We start from the raw sequence: 20,939 nt of genomic DNA on the forward strand, positions 1-20,939 counted from the left end.
GTCAAGTTAACTTGCATTGTAGATATCATCAAGTTTTTCAAATTGTTAACTTTTGTTCATAACTTGATATATTGAATTCAACCTTGAGTTGCAGCTTTGATTTCTTGTTTTGTATTACTTATGTGAGAGTTCATATAGCTATTTAGTTTTGTACATATCTTGAGTTTATGAATTCTTGTTTTGTACGTTAATGAATTCAGAGCTTGAGTTTATGCTAGTTTTTCACAGACGAGTAAATTGAAGAGGTTTATGCGTACTTGGAGAGTTCAGTTTTCACTTAAACACAGTCATCCGTTCAAGATGAAGGCATTTTCTTGTTTCATGAAAGAGTGGTAGAATAAAAAAAATTGTCCAGGTATTGACATCTCAGCAGAGCTATGCATAAAAGGTAAGGTTATTTGGTGTATCTCAGGTTCCTGAAAGCTGCGAAAAACCTAAGAATTGTCTTGAAATTAAGTACTAATTTCAGCTTCTGTCACAAGCTGCCATTCAGCTGTTTAGTGTTCTGCTATACATATGATTAAACTGAAGTGTTTGATTAAACTACGAAGAACATAATAGTAATACATATGATCGTCCTTTATACCTTGAAGAAGGCCTTTGAGAAAAGAAAATTGGAGATCAGAAGAAGCAGAGCAATCTATTCTATCTCATTTTATAATGATAATGGTAGATTTTAGGCATTACCAATTTGACTAGTGGCCTGCACGGATGTTGTATTCTATCCCCAATTTCCCTTGTTTGCTCATCCTTTGTGTACAGATTACAAAAGCAGCCCCTCTTTACTGCATAAGTAATGCTTGCAAGATACACCGGACTAATTGCACACCTGCACCTAGCAGATGCGACAATTGCAAGTTCCATTTTTATGTTCCATTAATGAGTGTAAACTTCATGAGATGAGACAGCGGTAGAGTAATTCATGCTTGTTGGGACATCCAAAAACTTGCCTACTTTCGAACAGCCTGTATTACATGGTGCAATCTATTTCAGTACGTGGAGAACCAAATCCAGTTTAACTTCTTGATTCGAAAAAGATGAGCCACTTGCTTTTGCACAATTGCACTCCTGATTATCAACTGGAACAGCTAGAAGAACTTAGCTTTCGGGCCTTTTGGTTCTACTTCTGATCATCAAGGTAATCCCAGGACCAGGATCTCTCTCACTTGCCTCTGCGTCAACGTCTAGAAAATCCCAGTGGCTCACTAGTTGTCAATTGTCATGCATTACATCGATTCTCTTTTACATATCCCCACCATGGTTGTTATAATTTGTGGACGTTAAATTGGCAGCAATCTGCCTCTTCACATTCACCTCAACCAGCAGATGAGAAACCAGGGTTGGTGGAGCAAAGATTGTGACCATAATTAAAGCTGGAGAAGTATTTTCAGCCATATCAGGAACCACAGAGTAAAGATGCCAATCACAGCAGCTCTACATCAAGTTCTGAGCGTCCGTCAACTTGATCAATGCCAAGGTGTGGATCAGGCAATGATATGCTACAAAGAAGACCATGCATTTTGGTCAGGCATTAGATTTTAGCAGTGTTCAATGCTACTGTCCTTGCAGAGTCATGCCGCCACTTCCTCCATACTGTCCTAGGGGCACAGAAAATGTTTTCCATATCAAATATCGTTTCTCGATCAACAAGTTAACAGCCACTTTGCAGCACCATCGACTGCCAATTACCTGGAAGAAAATGAATACCCTGAATTTGATTACAAGACAAGAAAATCAGATACATGCATGCACTAAGAGAATGAATGAAATTAACCAAGTGGAAGCCGCAAAAGAACATAAAGAAATTCGCTGAACCATGAAAAACGCAGAGAAAACAGATTATTGACTCTTGATTAAAGCATATCTAGTAAGCAATGTTGAGAAAGAACTGTTATTGTCAATTGTCATTACCTAAAAGTCTCATTTATAATGATTATCAAGATGCCACATTCTCATGTATATATGGTTTGCGAACAAAAGTTATAAAACTTTGCCATATTTCAATTGGAAAAAGAAATGCCAAATTGATCAAAATCCATTTTCAAGTAAAGTAGCACCAGACTATGGATAGAATGACAACCGATCGACAAAAATGGCAAGGGTTCAAATGAAGTTACCTCTGGTCCGACTTGAACCTTTTTTTTTTTGTGTGGGTGAATCCCGCGCGAACAATGATACCGGAATTTTTGTCATCTTCAAGCAAGAGTAGCCCGACTAACTTCCAGTATGGCAAGTATTCGACTTAATTACATATTGCCCCCGTGTAATTTGGGGTTAGTGGCAAATTACTCTCATATTTTGTAAAACTTACAAATTATCCCCTTAATAATAAAATAATAGTCTAATGTATTTGGGTAGTAAGAAGATAATTATGCCCTCATTGTTAGAATATTGTCAAATGACCATTTGTCTTTATCTCTTTCTTGTTGTTGTGTTCCATTTTATTATTTAAATTTCATTTTTCTCCGTCTCAAATCCTACTACAAAATATAGATTTCGGTAATAATGTGATAAAGAATTCCTAATGAAAATTTTAATTATCATCAAAATTTTAAAACTATGTATTTATTCTAAGTAATTTCTATTTTATTAGCAAATTAAATATTTAGTATACAGTGTAATGAAAAAAAATTTAGTACAATGAAATCAATTCTCCAATGTAATGAAAAAATTTTAGTAATTCAAGGTTGTATGATACTGCTTTACGGATCTTGGCATCTTTAGATGAACTTTGATCCAATTTCCCTCAGTTATGCAATTTTTACAATATTTGTTGTAAAAAGTACAATTTTAATAAGGGTGGGGGCTAAATTCGCAATTTAAATCCACACCCTTAGTTAACTAAGTTGACCAAAAAGCAAGTAGAATTTACGAGAGTTGGTAGAGACTTTCTCAAAAAAAGAATTAGCCCTTTTTTTTGTGAAAATAGATGGTGCTAATTTGAATTTAAAATTAACATCATTATGAATGGTCTTAAGATTTTTTACTTTTTTCATTTACCTTGATGGCATTTATTTTTTTCCATTTATTTGGTGAAGATTAGAGAGAATGCTTTTATCTCTTTTTATCATATAAGAGGAGATGAGAGATTTTTCTTATAAGAATTAACTTTTTATACATTAACAGTGCAGTGATTTTTTTACACTAATAGCTATACATGTATGTCATATGTGGATGATTTGAAATTTAAATTTGAGTTCATGGTATATGGCATGATCTAAACCTGCTAATGTAAAAAATTTATGCATTGATAGTGTATGAAAAAATCACTCTTTTTTAATTATGTTAAGAAGATATTTTTACCTCTTTGGTACATTGCACTTCAAATTTGATTGAAATATAATTTTAGAAAACACTAGCAGATCAACAATTAAGATGATCATATCAAACAATTTTAATTAATTAAAATTTATAATTGATTTTTTTAAACATCTTTTTTTGTATGAAAGACAAGTTTTTTGTATGATATTGCCCAAACCACAATCAATATAGAAAGTGATTTAATCTACCACATGTGAAGAGAAAAAGGGAAAGAAAGATTAGTTAGGCAAGTAGGGCTATCACATCTGCATGTGGTACAAGAGAAAATGGAAGGCAAACTAGTTTTGTTTATTCATTGAATGGTATAGATCTATCTCCAATCTTTGCTTTTACTCAAGTATGGTAGCATCAAATAAGTTTTAAATGCCTATAAAGTAAATGTTTAAACTGTAAGGAAAAATGATCGGTTTCATCCTTCACATTTCACAAAAATATTCTTTTCGTCCCTCACTTTTAAAATGAACCAATTTCGTCCTTGATATTTAAAAATTGAAATTATTATATCCCTAAACCCAAATTTCAATCTGAATCAAACCACCAATCAACCTAATTACAAATTTTGGGGGTGTAATTGGTAGATCATTTAGTTAACTCAACTTGATATTCATGTGAAAAATTTAATGAACCTAAAAAGAAAAAAGAAAAAATTATAACATAAAAAAGAAAGATTAATCTTTCCTACATTATCATTGTATACACTGACGGTTTTATGTACCGCCATATCATTTTAATTAAAATTTAAACACCAAATTTTATATTTATGATACATATCTATATTTGCAAGCGGATATACTAACGGTGCATGAAAAGATTTACCAAAAAAAAAAAAACTCTACTATTCCAAGACAGAGAATGGCCTTTTATGCTATAATTTTTATTTTTTTGGTTTAATAAATGTCATATGAATATGATGAAGTTGACCGAATGATCTATCAATTCTATTTTCGAAATTTATTACTGGGTTATTGGATGGTTTGATTCAGATTGAAAATTAGGTTCAGGGATGTAATAGCTTTAATTTTTAAATGTCAGCGATGAATTTGCTTTATTTTAAAAGTGAGGGACGAAAAGAATATTTTTGCGAAATGTGAGAGATGAAACAGGTCATTTTCCCTAATGCCAAAATCTAGTGGCATTAAGTCAATAATGTATTTGCTTACTTCATATTTAATGTTTCAGGACGCATGTTGTACTAGTCTTTCACTCCCAATATATCTCTAGCTACTATACCCCCCTAAATTTGATTTGGTTCGTCTTTCAAGTAGCCATAACAAAATCACCAACCAGTTAGAGTACAATTTTCTTGAAGTAAAAGTAAAACTCATGATCGACTGTCAAGTGAAATTAACATGGGTTGAATTTGTTAGTATTTTGATAAAATTCCTCAATATCGAATTAAATGCATTGTTTTTAAAAATAAAGATATGTTTATTCTTTGAAATCAATTCTCCAACGTAATGAAAAAATTTTAGACTTCAAGGTTGCATGATGCTGCCTAATGGATTTGGGTATCTCCAGATGAACCTTTATCCAGTGTCGCTCAGTCATGTAATTTTTACAATATTTGTTGTAAAAGGTACAAATTTAATATGGGTAGGGCTAAATTCACAATCTAAATCTACACCCATACATAGAATTTATGAGGCTTGGCAGAAACTTTTGCAATAAAAAAACTAGACTTTTTTTTTTGGTGAAAATAAATGGTGCTAATTTGGATTTAAAATTTACATAATTATGATGATCTTAAAAATTTTGACTTTTTTTAATTCACTTTGATGGCATTTATTTTTTCCTCTTATTTGGTGGAGACTAGAGAGAATGTTTTTATCTCTTTCTATCATATAAGAGGAGGTGAGTGATTTAAAAAAAAAATTAACTTTTTATGCATTAACAGTGTAGTATTTTTCACACTAACAGTTATAGTTATATGCTACACATGCATGATTTGAATTTCAAATTTGAGTTCATATTATGTCCTATTAATGTAAAAAAAATTGTACAATGACTGTGTCTAAAAAAAACTCACTCTTTTTTTTAATTGTGTTAAAAAAATATTTTTGCCTTTTTGGCACATTACACTTCAAATTTGATTGAAATATAATTTTAGAAAACACTAGTGGATCAATAATTGAGATAATCGTATCAAACAATTTTAATTAATTAAAATTTATAATTAATGTTTTAAACGTCTCTTTTAGTACGAAAGACAAGTTTTTGTACGATGTGAAAGACAAGTTTTTGTACGATGTGCCCAAACCGCAACCTATATAGAAAGTGATGTAATCTATCACACGTGAAGAGAAAGAGCGATAGAAAGATTAGTTAGCACATCTACATGTGTCAAAAGTCACAATCTATCGCAACTTTAGTACCACAAAAACCTCTTCCAACTAGGGATGGTAATTGGGGTGAGTGCCCTTTGAAAGTTGATGGGGCGGGACGGGAGGCCATTTTCTCCTCCTGTTCAAAAATAGGGTGAGAAATGGGAGAGTATACTTCCAAGTCCCACCCCGTCACCTGCCTAAAATAAATAAATATATATAATATTTAATATTATTTGTTATACTAACAATTATACATTTATACTAAGACAAATCATTGATTAATTATATCAATAAATTTATACAAAATTACTAATCACACTTTTTACTAATTATGTATTCACTCTATTAGCCCCTTCCGACTCCCAATTGCCATTCCTAGTCCCAACAACGAAACTAAATAAGCAATTTTATTGAAGTAAAGAACCACCACAATAAGCAATTCAAACGTAAACATGCTGAACCCGGAAAGGCCCAAATAAAAGAAGCTAAAAGCTCAAGCCCGTAAACTCTGCATTTGAATTTGCCGCTAGACTGGGACCCGAACTCCCGAACAACGTAGGAAAAGGAAACCACTACTTTCCTAATACCGAAAGCCTATATAACAACCACTCTGTTCATTGTTCTTCTCGCAAAAAATTTACTAGCAGAAGTTAAGAAGCAAGTGATCATATCGACGTCTAGGTTTCATTCCTCGGTGCTTGAAGAGTAAGCAGACCATTATCGTAGATAGCCTCAAGAATTTCTTGTTTTCTTCATCTTCCTCGGAAGGAGTCATATTTCTTTGATCACCTAGTAATAGGGTTCTTTTGGATTTTGCAATTTCGGTTCTTGGGTTTGGTTAAGATTGTAGATTTTAACATCTATCATTGTAGGGTTTGTTTCCGCCATTACCATCCAACATGACTGCTGCTAGGAAGGGCGCAGTTGGGAAGCAGAACGATTTAGCAGACAGAAAATTGACTTCTCGAATTAATGGGAGCAACAACAAAGGAGCGGCCCAAGTCCTAGTAGTTCTAGATGGTAATCAAAGGAATGGGAAAAAGAAGAGAATAATGGATACATTAAAAAGGTTGCGATGCAGCAAGAACAGGATTGGCGCAGGTACTTTTAAGCCTAAGCAGCAGCAGGAAAAGGGTATTGTGACGATTACCACCGGTGATCAATGCTGCTGTACGAGTGAAGCTAATCTTGCCGACGAATATGTTTTGAAGACGGCGTTATGTGCTGCAAGGTTAACACCCCGCTTCGCCGAAATTATTTCCGTAGCAAAAGCTGCAAAATTTAACGTCGATCAAGAAAAGGAGAGACCGGTAAAAAAACAGGGCAAAGAGGAAGAGGAGCTAAGATCAGCCGAGCAATTGAAGAAGAAAGAAACTGAATTGAGGCAGAGGGAAAGAGAAGCTGCCCGCGTTGGGTTACAGATGATAGAAAGCACTGTTGATTTGGAAGACAATCTCATGATTGTGAAGGAACTTCAGCAACTAAGTCAGTGTGCTCCCTCTTACATTATCCATGGATGCAACGGACCAGCAGTGATGGTATTGAGAGGTTTAAAGAATGGCAAAGTTTTGCACCCTTTAGAGCAGCTTGGCTTGCACTTGAAGGAGGAATTCAGGGCAGCGGATGATGATGAAGACGCATATTTGAGTCGTGGGGAAGTAGAAGAAGGAGAGATCATCGAATCCTAGTATTTTTGCACATCAAGTTAACTTGCACTGTAGATATCATTAAGTTTTTCAAATTGTTAACTTTTGTTCATAACTTGATATATTGAATTCGACCTTGAGTTGCAGCTTTGATTTCTTGTTTTGTATTACTAATGTGAGAGTTCATATAGCTATTTAGTTTTGTACATATCTTGAGTTTATGAATTCTTGTTTTGTACGTTGATGAATTCAGAGCTTGAGTTTATGCTAGTTTTTCACTGACGAGTAAATTGAAGGGGTTTATGCTTACTTGACAGTTCAGTTTTCACTTAAACACAGTCATCCGTTCAAGATGAAGGCATTTTCTTGTTTCATGAAAGAGTGGTAGAATAAAAAAAATTGTCCAGGTATTGACATCTCAGCAGAGCTATGCATAAAAGGTAAGGTTATTTGGTGTATCTCAGGTTCCTGAAAGCTACGAAAAACCTAAGAATTGTCTTGAAATTTAGTACTAATTTCAGCTACTGTCACAAGCTGCCATTCAGCTGTTTAGTGTTCTGCTATACATGACCCAAAGTGTTTGATTAAACTACGAAGAACATAATAATAATACGTATGATCGTCCTTTATACCTTGAAGAAGGCCTTTGAGAAAAGAAAATTGGAGATCAGAAGAAGCAGAGCAATCTATTCTATCTCATTTTATAACGATAATGGTAGATTTTAGGCATTACCAATTTGACTAGTAGCCTGCATGGATGTTGTATTCTATCCCCAATTACCCTTGTTTGCTCATCCTTTGTGTGCAGATTACAAAAGCACCCTCTCTTTACTGCATAAGTAATGCTTGCAAGATACACCGGACTAATTGTTGCACACCTGCACCTAGCAGATGCGACAATTGCAAGTTCCATTTTTATGTTCCATTAATGAGTGTAAACTTCACGAGATGAGACAGCGGTAGAGTAATTCATGCTTGTTGGGGTGAAGGGGACAGAAAAGTCCAAACCAGCCTACTTTTGAACAGTCTGTGTTACATGGTGCAATCTGTTTCTGTACTTGGGAGAACCAAATCCATTTTAACTTCTTGATTCGGAAATAGAAAAAGTCCTTGCTTTTACACTCTGATTATCGATTAGAGGAATTAATTAGAACAACCTAGCTGTCTGAAATTTTTGTTGTACTTCTGATCATCCAGGTAATTCCAGGACCAGGAATTCTCTCAATTGCCTCTGTGGCAATATCCAGGATATTCCAGTTAATAGTTATTGGATCTTAAGAAAAAAAAAAAAACTAAAACATGATGTTTATGAAGGAGAAATAGCAACATGATAAAAAAAAAGGGACAGAAACTGTCACAGAGAATGGGATAGAAGATCTGTTGCACAATTTATGGGAAAAAAAATATAATTCTAATCAAAATTCCAAACACAAATTTATTTTCAAGACATTCTAGCTACACATTGTAATTAGAAAATCCCAAAAAAAAAATAAAGGAATAAAAAAAGGAAAAGAGAAAAAGTCTGAAGATAATTGTATCTATGTTTAGAAAAAAATTACTGCAAGCATCATTTATATAAGATAAATCAATTTACAAGAATTAATTTATCTTATATATTAAAATGTATATTTAATTATTAACATATAACATAGAAGTGCAAGCCATAGGATGAAGAGACGGTGAAAAATAAGGATTGTTTTTTATTTTGGATTTTCTTGAACATAAGCATGCCATACGAGAGAAGGAAAAATAAATTCAGAATATAATGTCAGCTCATGTTGTGAGAATATCTTTATTTTTTTTTCCCTCTGAACAAGCTTGCAACAAGAAACACTGGAGTTGACTTAGTGATCAGGGGAACGCTTTTAAAGTTCTCCTTATTGTCAAATTTAGGATTCGAATCTTGGAGATGGGAGGTTTAAAAGAACAAAAAAAAGCTTGTAACAAGAAAAGAACAAGTACAAATGTCTTCCTCAAATCCTAATTAAAACGAGTAAATATTAATGTTTTTCTTATTTTTTTTTATCAAGATATCTTGGAAACTTGCTGTCATGAGATGGTATGACAAGGAGTGGAATCTCTCAACATTGTTGCTTCAACAATTTTTTTTTTCATCTAGAGCAATTTTTGTTATTTAATTAGTGTTTATTAATCGTGTAAAAGAGTAGATGATCCAGAGCCATGGAGGGACATGAAAACCTTATCTCCTAATTTAAATGAAATGCAAGACACAGAACCTTACCATTGTTGCTGCACCATTAGTTCCATTGCAGTGAACCTGCAATCTGACATCAAATGAAACCACCCCAGGGAACGGCTTGAGCAATTACACTTGCCTTCAAATGGTTCAAACTTTGCAAGTTGATTCTGGATAAAATTTATTTATCTTTTTATGCCTGACCGTTGTATTTGAGCACTTGCAAAAACAGAAATTATTGAATGAACTTCTTTTGAAGGAATAAGATGTTTTAATTCTGCTCAGAGCTACTAAAAACAAATGCATGAAAATCAGTTTGAAAAGAATCGCAAATTTCTCTACACATAGGATAGGCAACTTGCTTGGGTTAAGGAGTTGACATTGTCAAAAGGCATTGACCCTTGAGAATGCTTACTCTTAAGCTGGAAGCCAACCTGTTTTTGGTTATAACCAAAGGTCTGACAAAGTAGTAACAGGCTTGGTGACAGCTGCTATTTCTAGCACAAAAACTTAGTATATGTTAACATCCTGAGAAGGATTAAGGCACTGTGTGGTCACATCAAAAGGCAATTAGACTAAGAAAACCCTGGAAATACTATACATATTTGCGCCAGGTGCAATTACAGAGTCAGTCAGACAGTCATCATTCGGCTAGCATGATTGAGCAAATTATTGAGTGAAATTAAAACCAACTTGAAATCCTCCTAGGTTCTTCAAATTGTTGTGCAAATCATCGAGCACTCTTTCAAGTACCAGCTACAGCATATTCACTTGTTCACAAAAGCACTTCATTCTGCCTCATGAATTTCCTGCCACTTCGCTCTTGATGCTGCATTTTAACCACCGTATATGTACCGATTATGAATGCTGGTAGGAATTGGCCAAGGACAGTGCTAGGCCTAGAGCTTAAGAATGAGACCAATTGGACAGTGATCACTGCCTGTAACATCTGGGAGAATGTACGAGTCGTGAACCTTGTCCGCGATACAGTCTGAGACAAGGAAGTAATCCAGCCGCCATCCTGAATGTTCTAAAAAGCTTAGTTCAAAGAAAACCAGGGACTTGCATCCAGCACAAATGATGCAAGAAACTCCTTCAAGCAACAAGTCAAAAAACAACAAAAGAGCAACTATGCCTAGGCTGAGATGGTTAAGGAACATAACCCAGATTTTAACCGGTAGAGTGATGATGGCTAACTCAAATAAGTGGATGATGATATCACCAACTATCCTGAACAAATAACCGTAGTGCCCTGACTTTGGAATAGTGATTCTAAAATGAGCAGGAATGACATGCCACATCAGATAACAAAACTATTACCATATTAGGGCCAAACAGGATCACGTTGGAGTTTGAGAATTGCGGAAAAGTTTAACTATGATTACAATACATAATCTATTCTATTTGACTTTTAGATGAGTCTATATATGTGCTGTACTGCTGCACATATGTTAAGAAAAAAAAGAGATAACAGGAGCGAATTATGTGCACAAAATTGTGATGAAAATCTAGTTATATCACCTGTTTAATGTCCTAATACATAATAATCCATACCATTATAATCAGAAAAGAGCGACAAAGCAAAAGGTTCAAATTTAGCCTATATAATTCAGAAAGTGGGAAGCAGAGGGATGAGAGGCTGTGAATAAACCAAGCACGGAAGATTATGCTTTGTGAATAGCTCAGTCATGAAACACCCAATCCAAGTCCTTGCTAGAGCTTACTTAGATCAGGGAGAGGGACTTGGTATCCTGTGTGCAGAAAAAAATAGCTGGCAGGCAGGTATGCAATACAGACATATAAAAAACTAAGCATTTTGGAACACATTTGTTCTTTACACTCTCTAATAATTGTATTCTGCAACCAAATAAACAGCTCATGATGCATTTACAATATGCGAGGGTTGAAATAATACAAGTTTTCAAACAGAGAACAAGTGAAAGCATCACATGGTACGAAATGTAAATCCTAGCAACCTTCTATATATGAAGTGATCATGCATAGCATGTCCTTGATTTTGTTATTGACATCAACTTCACCCCAGAAGGAAAATGATACGTCAAGAGATGCCTTATTTGGATATTCACAATCAAATTTATAAACAACAAAAGGACCCAAAAAAACTATTGCACAACACACCTTTATTAGCCTTCCGTCCACCATGTCTATACCCCCAATAAGTATAGCCAACAACACCAGGATGCTGCCTCCTGAAGGTATCCACGAAGCCCTTATTTAAGAAGTTTGTCTCAAATGATTGTCTTTCTTCAACTGTGAACCCAGCACTTCTTTTATTTCCCTATACAGGAATGCAACAAAAAGCGATTATCAGCATACTAACTATGCTAAAATTTCTCTCCTTCTTTCTACCCTTTTGCCACAGATGGAGGAAAAAGAACAACTAAAATGCCAAAGGCAAGAAAATTCGGTCCACTTCAAGTTGAATGTTCAAAAGAATGATTGCATAGTTCATTATCTCATTATGAACTGTTATATAGGTAATCTTTATGCGTGATACTACAGTGCTTCTCAATCCTTCATACCCGGCATAACATGCATCCAAGAAAAGAAAAAAAAAAGAAAGGAATTTGGGGGGGAGGGGGGTGGGGTTGGAGCTTGTCAGGAACTCATCCATATGGACTTGAAATTTCTGTCAGGCATTAAGCATACTGCATTGAAATTCCTTGCTCTGCATCAACATATGTAAAACTTTTATTCTGAATTCCTTTCTTTAAAAAAAAAAGGCTCCAATCTGTTGATATCATGTATCTCAAATAGGTGTCATATGCAGTTATAGAAGATTTAGAATTTGCCCTCATCAAGGATTAGTTTTTCTTGCTATCATTACTTATTAGCAAGACTGAAACTAAATTGACTATATGTAGACACAGATGAATTCTGATCACATGACTCTGTTAATCTGCTATTTTCTTGGTCTCAAACTAGGGGACAAATGGACAACAATATACACTTCTTAAAAAGCCAGAACTGTAGTACTCACAGCAGGATCATGAATGTCAATCTCTTGATGAGCACAATTCAAATCACCAGTCAATATGACAGGCTTATATTTTTCTAGTTCCTGCAAAGTATATACACAAGACAGAACCATTAAGTACTGAGGAAAATTCAGCAGCACAGTAGCATGTACTCAAGCTGATTTATAATTCGTGCCACAACTCAACAAGATGTAAAAGTTCATCACACTTGATGCCTCTTCTAGAATTACATGTACCAAATTAAGGAAGAACATAGAAATACCTCAAATAAGTACTAACTCATAAAAACAAATAATTCAAAATTATATACAAAATTCCTCGACATATTAAAATCCAGAAAAAGGTATAATTATCACTATGAAGTACCATGATTATCCTGAAGATTAAAACCTGACTTAGTCAACAAAGAGCTCATGAAAATACAAAAATAATGATTTCATAATTTTTCTCCAGCTTCAATTAGGCATCCCTTGACTATTAGAAGCCTATTTAGGAATTGGAATATCCCAATTAAGTGTCATTCTAGTATTTAATTCCTCAGCTTCAGTACTTTCCACAATTTTAGTTCTCAAGGCTATTTTATTCTTACATTTATTTGCAGGAAATATCTTGGAATTGTGCTAGTGAGTCTTATTTAGGTAATTTAGTGTATATAAGAAACTAATTGAAGTCATAGAAGTTACATGAGAGTACCAGAAGTATTTTGCTTATGAATTAAGATAGAAAGCAGGAATTCTATTCAGACTAGAAATCTATCTTTCAGAATCTTCTTTCTAGGTCTTCTTATGCAGGGATTAATCAAATAAAGAATTAAGTCGTTTGTTTTCCAGCTATTACGTTGTTCTTCCTAAACATTTCCATTAATCCCTTCTTCTCCCATATTTTTCCCCTTATTACCATTCACAGCTCGAAAATACTTTCATTCTTCTGCTGCCGCTAGTAGGCAAGATCACCCCTATCTTGTCCTACATCACTTCTGCTATTCATCTCTTTCAAAATAAACTAAAACTAGCACAACACATTAGAATCAAAAAATGCCAAGGAAAGGGACCATTCTGACAAGAGAAGAGAGAGAAGAAGCACCAAAAACCTTCAAATTAAGAGCACATTGCAATATGCGTCAGCACAGTGGTAACTGTGCAATAACAGGAAGAAAGATGACCAATTACCAGACTATCAGTTCATTCGTGTAAAAATTTAATTTGTGAATCATCTCCTAAATGTCATATATAATTCCCCTTTCTCTTCCAGGGTCTAGCTTATGCAGGCTAAGTGGTTTAGAGCAGGGATGAAGTAACAGGGGTGCTATCATACGCAAAGGTGTTATTTCAACCTCTATGGACCAAAGGTGTTATTTCAAATGCAATTGGTTATGTATCAATTTGTTTGGAAGAAAACACTATAGATAAAGAGGAAAGAAATGGGAAAGCTTCAATGCACAATAAAGAAGAGACATACTTACTTTCAAGTAGTTACCAAGACACGGATCCCACTCGGTTATTCTGTATGACTAAAAAGAAACTAAAGTCAACCAAAGTTCCATTTGAGAAGCTAGGTTTCCGAGATAAGATCACTAAACATTCAAGAATTATTTACCAGTCGCTTCAGACCATCACCAGAATTAGGCACGTATCCACTCAACAAATAGAAGTTGTCAAATTCTGCTGTCACAAGGCGTCCTTCAGTGTCGTGATCTGAGATGCCCAGACCATATCTGACAGAAAGTGGTTTCATCTGTGAATGAACAGGAGAAATGGTAACAGAAAAATGACAAGTTAGCAGGGCATTTACCATCTTAGCCAGTATCATGAACCAAAACCAATTCATTCAAAACTGAGAAGAAAGATACAAGCTATTGTCACATTGCTGTGCACAAAAGGATCATATAGCTCCAATCCACAATCAATTAAATTCCAATATAGTAGTCCCTCAGGATTAAAGGATCATAACCATAATGTTTATAAAATGAGAGACTGGGTCTCACAACATCAGGCTTTTAATGACCATGACAGAAGGAAAGGAAAAGAAGAAAAAGGCATACCCGTGAAATGATTGCAGTCCCAGAATACCCAAGTTTCGAGACGCTACACGTCCAAAAGCTATGGTCATAATCTTCAAGAAGAGTATGCCTGATTGCCTCAACATCTTTCTCCTATTTTTCAAGAGATTAGACAGCAATTAACTATTAACGGCAAACAGAAGGCAGTTAGTTGGCATAAATTACACAAGGCTTCATATATGATGATATAAAATTGTAACACAGTATTCATCCAATGAGTAATTTTCAAAGCTTATTAAAACACAAAATTTGCTTGATTGAAACAAAAAAGTCATCCTACTAGTTAGAGTAATGTAACATGACAAGATAATCAGTTTTGGGGACAGTTATAATGACTACTACTACCAAGGAAAAAGTATTTCATTTTAAGAATTACCTATAAACTTGAACATTTAGATTTTAAGAATCCTGACAGGCTAGATGAGCTCGAAGAAAAGCACTGGAAAATGGAAATCATTGATTTAACAGATCTTTCCATAGAATGAACCAACTTTATAGGCATTGCTTTATTTGCAAAATTTGGACAAGAGAAGTCAGAGGGCTTTCTAATACTAAAGTGCTTTATGTGAATTCTATCCATGGCTCTCTGCATTTCAATTATGGAGATGTTTTTGTTCTCTATTTCTTCCCCTAGTTGGTCACTTGCCAGGCGAAGAGAGGATCCCGCTGTAACCCATCAGAAATTTGTTATAATGTGCAAAATAATAATGAAGACTATAATAAACAGTAGAAAAAAAATTTATAAAACAGAGAAATAACAAGATTTACATGATTCTGACAATTAGTCCAAAGTCCATGAGCGATGAGAGCAAATTTTACTAGTATGAACCAAAAAGAAGATTACAAAGATTAGGAGAAATTTTCTAAAGCCCCACATATATAAAAAAGAAAGATACTACAAGACACCAGAGAAGCTAAAATAGACAAAAGGGAAAGACCAAAACTGAACTGAAGCTTTTTGCATATGGATGTTTTGGAGAGTTTGAACCTCTACTCCATCTATTTATAGTCAAATTCAAGTTGAAACTTGCACAGTCTATGAAATATATTGGCAGCCAGGACATGCTGAATTAATTTTCAGCAATTCAGTCCAAATACGGATGTTATCCAAGTTCTGTTGGCAAAGGCTGACAGCATTTGATATAACTTACGTTAAGCTGAATAAAAAGTATAAACAAATCCACAGTAGGAGGGGGAAAAATGGGAAATCTCATACTTCTATTTTTTTGGGAACGGGGCCTAACCGTTCCATTCCACTCTGCAGTATCTAAGTGATGATTTTCTTTATGAGTTATGCTGTAAACAAGTTTAAACTCTGTTCAACTAAAAATTAGGTTATTCTTCAATCTCTCAAATTTTACTTGCGTATGAACTCACAATCATGCCTCACTTTAGTCAGTAAGGGCAGTTATCCCATTGTGAGAACAACCATTTGGGGGCTTTCATGGTGAACTGAAACAGTTAAAGAATGGCCCAAATAAAAGGCATTTATCAGGTTTATTATATCAGCATCCAGGATAAGGTACAGTCCTCAACATATCCATGGAGAAGGCAATACATTTTGAAAGAAATATAATCAGTTAATTGAACAATAGCCTAAAAGAAGCACCTAATCAATGAGCTCATTGACTAAAATCAAGTTGTTAAAAACTTGCCTGAAGTTTTGTCTCTTGCAAGCACAGAACATCAAAATCTTCTCTTCTAGCCAGTTGCAGTGCAGACAAGCTCTCCAACTTTAATAGAGCTCTCAAACCGTTTACATTCCAGGACATTAGCTTAACATGCTTAATGTCACCAGCAAGAGGAGGAGGCCGCATGATTTTGGGATTGTATGCAACCCACCCTTTTTGGGGCTTCTTATGAGTGAGAATTGTCCAAGGTTCTCCAGAGGAATGAACAGAATTGGATGCTTCAGAACTCATATTGATGACTTCTGATGAGACCTTTCTCTTTGTCGTAATTGATCTCTTAGCTGTAAGCATAGATCGTTATTCACTTTGATTAGTTTAAAATAATGCCAAAATAGACACAACTTTAATGAGACAGGAAAAGAAAAAGAAAGGCCCAATGGAAGCACCTATTGGCTCAGGATACTCAATAGATTGCTCATCTTGTGCACTCGATCCCATTCTGTTGATTTCAACTTTGTTATGGCCGATAAGGCTTTCTTCTACCTTTCTCTTAGTTCGTTTAGTTCCAGAGCTTCTAGTCATAACATGTTCTCTGCAAGGCAAACTTCCAGCTTTTTGAGAATTGCTTTCATTGGACTTCTTTCGAGAAGATTCATGATCATCTAGCTCCAAATAACCTGTGCCTGAAGCAACAGGGAAATTTTAAGCATTAGAAATCAGTACAGAAATGCAAAGGTTGAAAAATGTGGAAAAGGCAACAATCAGATTTAAAAAGAAATTCCAATTTTCTGATGGAAAAAGCTCTATATATTTTTTGATTCATGAAGCATAGTTTCCATGGATGGGGAATACCATCTGTTTTGCTTTTAACGAACTCCTTCCAGGCAGAGACAAGTTCATTCTTGGAACCTTTGGCTGGAATTCCAACACTCCTGCAGATCCGATAACCATAAGAACCCACTTCAGCCATAAATCTAAATCAATTATTGCCAGTGCAATGCATGTAAAACCTCCTGTTATGCATTTAGAAATTAACTGGACACAACCCATAAATATTGCAAGCTTTCAACTCAAAATTGGTCCTATTCGCCAATCTTCTAAAATGCAGCTCCAAATCAGCTGAGCACTTACCAGGTTGTGGCCATTGTACACATTAAAAGGCGAACAGAAACAAATAACTGGATAGGCATGTGGACATTAGTCTGGTTTTCCACTCATATAAAACATAGAGTGCAGGGAGTTTTAAAAAATGCAGATTCAAAATTTCTTCAAAATTCCCTAGCCAATGGCAAAGAAAAACTCCATGGGCTGCATAGAAATAACAAATCCAGCTCTCATTTTTCCTCACATACACTCTGATGAGATTAAACCAAACTTACTACAACAGATCTAGAAATCTAATGCCCAAATCAAATGAGAACCCAAAATTCAGAATGAGACCAACTCTGTTCTGCTAATTTCTGATTGAGTTCTCTCTATTGACAAGCACTCCCATAGTCCCATACACAAACAAGTAATAGGAAAGCATCAGCGCTCATCGGCTGAGCAAAACACTGACCATCAGCAATATAATATTGAAGGAAATGAAGACAAGGAAAGAAAGATGGGCGCTCATTTATCTGTTCCATCGGCAATTAGAAATAAATTGATACTATTTTCCACTGCCCAAGAACCGCCCTTTCCTCTTCCAGTTTGATCAAATCTTTCCTTCAATCATCAAACATAACAAAAGATTACCAATGCTACAGAGTTAATTGTACTAAAGTGGTAATAGTAAATTTTCCAAATTGGCTTCTCTGAGAAAACTCTCCAACTTTCAAAGTATTCAAGGTGATAGCTACTTATAACTAATAACTTCACCTTCTATGATGATATAAAATGGCTAAATGCATAGTAGAGAGGGTAAACCACTGGCTGTCGACTATAATTCCTATGATGCTAATTTGATGCAACAAAACTCAAACTAATACTATCCGCAACAAAAGCTCTGCCCTTTTCCGCTCTTAATGAACAACAGGATAGAAAACACAGGAAATTCCAAAACATCCAGACACCATACAAAAAAAGCAAAGCAAAGACTAACATACCTTAGTTTAACTCGGAGTTGCTGGACTGTCATTTTCTCTACTTTATCCAAATCAATTTCAAGAATCTCATCTAGACTTATGCCACCCTTAGGAGAACTTTCCTATATCAAAAATGAGAGGAAAAAAAAAAGCTTGAACTATGATAAATTACTCGAAGATAAGATGCATTGAATGAAGTTCAGTGGAAATAGGTATATTACTATGCAAGGATACTACCTGAATCATGTAAAACACATTCTGCAATCAAAATGCTAAAACTTTCATATTTCATCATCACGCACAAATTTACATGTTACAATCGATTCTTATCAGATTGCAAACATAGATTAATCTATGCTAAGACTTAATAGGGAAAAAAAGACATTTCATTTGAGAGAGATAGCCAATGGTGAAGAGGGGCTCTTAAGGGGACAGCACATATATATGACTGAGTTTGCCAGTGCAATGCAGAACGCCTAGAATAGATTTTTCAGCAAATGTGCAGCTTACATTTACCATTTTTCTACTTTAAACAGTATTCTAATAAACTAAAATTCTTAGCCCACAAAGCATCTGAAAAAGTGCAGCTCCAAGAGTTTCTTGCAAAAATAGTACTCAAATGCAGATACACAAGGGTAACACACGTTTACATTTACATATGTAAAAGTTTATTTTTTTTCCCCATTTCCTTTCTTGGTTCGAAGAGTCATGTTTAATAAAGCCCAGAGAGCAATATAAGGGAAAACGAAAAAAGAAAAAGATGAAATTTAGAACTCTTAATTAAGAAAAGCTTACAGGTTCACCCAATTTGGCTGCAGGTGATGATAAAGGCGAGGATGATGATGCTGAGGATTTAGAATGACGTGCATTTTTAGACCCCATTGCTGACAATCTCAAAGAAGCCAAGCCCACAAATTTACTATTCCTTGCACTCACTGCAAAACTATCAAAATTAACAGTTACAAAAACAAACTCAACAAATTTCACTATAGTTCTTGCAAAAATTCACAGAAAAATGAAAACTTTTGAGTGCAGGCATGCTAGTTTCAGCATTTTGTGCTCTATGAAATATACCTAGTGAAAGTGAAACCTAGGAAATTTTGGAATCCTAATTTGAGAGCAGCTTGTATCATCGAAATGGGGCGGGGATTTTGGAAGGAGTGCTTAATAAAGTTACTGCAGAGAGGCAGTGACCACTCACTCACCAGCCTTTGGAGAGTTCCAAGAAAAACAAGGCCACGTTCGGACTTTCCTTTTTAAAAAAAAAAAAAAAAAAGTTGGAAGAGTGGTTAATCACAATAGATTCCTTGGGGCTAGTTTGGGAGTTCAGGAGTGAATAGAAAGAAGGGAAACAATAAGTTATGAGAGAAAAGATGCATATTTGGTTTTGGAGTTTAGAAAAGAAAAAAGTAAAGGTATTAATTCTATTTTGGAGTACAAGAGGAAAGGCAACAAAAAAAAAATTATATGTTAACTTACTCTATATGCATCTCTTTTAAGTTTAATGAACCTAACCTTTAGAAAAAGAATGTATGGATGGTATGCTAAAGTAGGGCTGCAAATGAGTCAAATCGAATTTTGCCCTATTCATGTCGAGCTCGACTTAATTTTATCAAATTCGAACTCAACGAACTCTTAATGTGACAGCTCGAGATTGACCTCGATTCAAATTCGAGTTGAGTTTGAACTTGAGTTTAAGTTTAAAAAAATAAAATAATAATTTTTTTTAAAAAAATAAAATAATAATTTTTTAACAAATAATAAAATATTAGAAATATATGTAATTTTACTATTAATATATATATATATATATATATATATATATATATATATAATCGACCCCGCTCGCGAGTTAACAAATTAAGTATCTTTGAACTTAAGTTCAATTTGATCAATTCGAACTCGATGTTGACCGAACTCAAATTGAGCTTTGGTTCAAACTGCTCGTGAACGGCTTACTTTATTTGCAGTCCTAACTAAGAGGAGGGATGGGTATTTTCTCCAAAGTTTTGGAAGGAAAAGTTTTGTATAAAGTACAGATGGATCTCCAAACTATCCAATTATTTTCTTTCCGTTCCTACTTAATCCTCCAATTATAGAAGTATGGGAGTAATTGATTTGAGTCGAATTTAAGTAGTGCACTGTTAGAGTTCGAGCTTATCGAACTTGAATTCAATTTCATTTTATCTTGCTGGAACTCAATCGAATCTAATTTCATTTTACCTTGCTGGAACTCGTTAGAATTGAATTTGTGGAATTGATGGCCCATAGAATTCGAATTGAATTCTAATTCTCTCGCACTGGTAGCGTCCAAACCGAAGATTTGGAATTGGTGCTCCAATTCTAATTCTAAGCCTCCAATTCTGTGGGAACCAAACACACCCTAAGTTCAATTGAGTTTAACTAAAATAGATTTGATATAGACATTTCGTACTAACAAATATAAAAGATTTAGACATACATACATACATACATACATAAACTCGATTATGTTTGACAAGTTTTTTAACCTCACATATTAGTTTCGAGATAGAAGTCATAGAACTCTGCATCCTATTCAAACTTTGTCAATGTAAGATCAAGCTCGACCTTTGACCAAGTAAGTTCACAAGTGAGTAGCCTTGCTGAGCGCAACTTTTATTTGCAACACTGGATAGAAGTATTACAAGTTACAACTTCTCTCTTGAATTCTTTCT

At 34.7% G+C, this 20,939-nt stretch overlaps 1 protein-coding gene across 6 annotated transcripts; it reads right to left on the minus strand.

Moving 5' to 3' along the window:
- Positions 1 to 9,803: 9,803 nt before the first annotated feature.
- On the minus strand, positions 9,804 to 19,570 carry LOC140008535 (DNA-(apurinic or apyrimidinic site) endonuclease, chloroplastic-like). Of its 6 annotated transcripts, none has more exons than XM_072053218.1 (12): positions 19,449 to 19,570; positions 19,039 to 19,186; positions 18,265 to 18,360; positions 17,030 to 17,109; positions 16,624 to 16,860; positions 16,202 to 16,518; positions 14,529 to 14,639; positions 14,084 to 14,221; positions 13,950 to 13,997; positions 12,490 to 12,570; positions 11,628 to 11,787; positions 9,804 to 10,509 (listed from the first exon to the last, which is right to left on the minus strand). In XM_072053218.1, exons 2-12 carry the CDS (start codon positions 19,110 to 19,112, stop codon positions 10,388 to 10,390), a joined length of 1,464 nt encoding a protein of 487 aa, XP_071909319.1. In that variant the 5' UTR covers positions 19,113 to 19,186; positions 19,449 to 19,570; the 3' UTR covers positions 9,804 to 10,387. The 6 variants fall into 6 exon arrangements, with proteins under 6 accessions (XP_071909319.1, XP_071909316.1, XP_071909320.1 ...); XM_072053215.1 differs by having other exon boundaries at positions 18,265 to 18,365; XM_072053219.1 differs by having other exon boundaries at positions 19,039 to 19,178; positions 19,318 to 19,453.
- Between the last annotated feature and the right edge of the window lie 1,369 nt (positions 19,571 to 20,939).

The sequence above is a fragment of the Coffea arabica genome, chromosome 6c (genome assembly GCF_036785885.1).
Source record: "Coffea arabica cultivar ET-39 chromosome 6c, Coffea Arabica ET-39 HiFi, whole genome shotgun sequence".
Taxonomy (NCBI): Eukaryota; Viridiplantae; Streptophyta; class Magnoliopsida; order Gentianales; family Rubiaceae; genus Coffea; species Coffea arabica.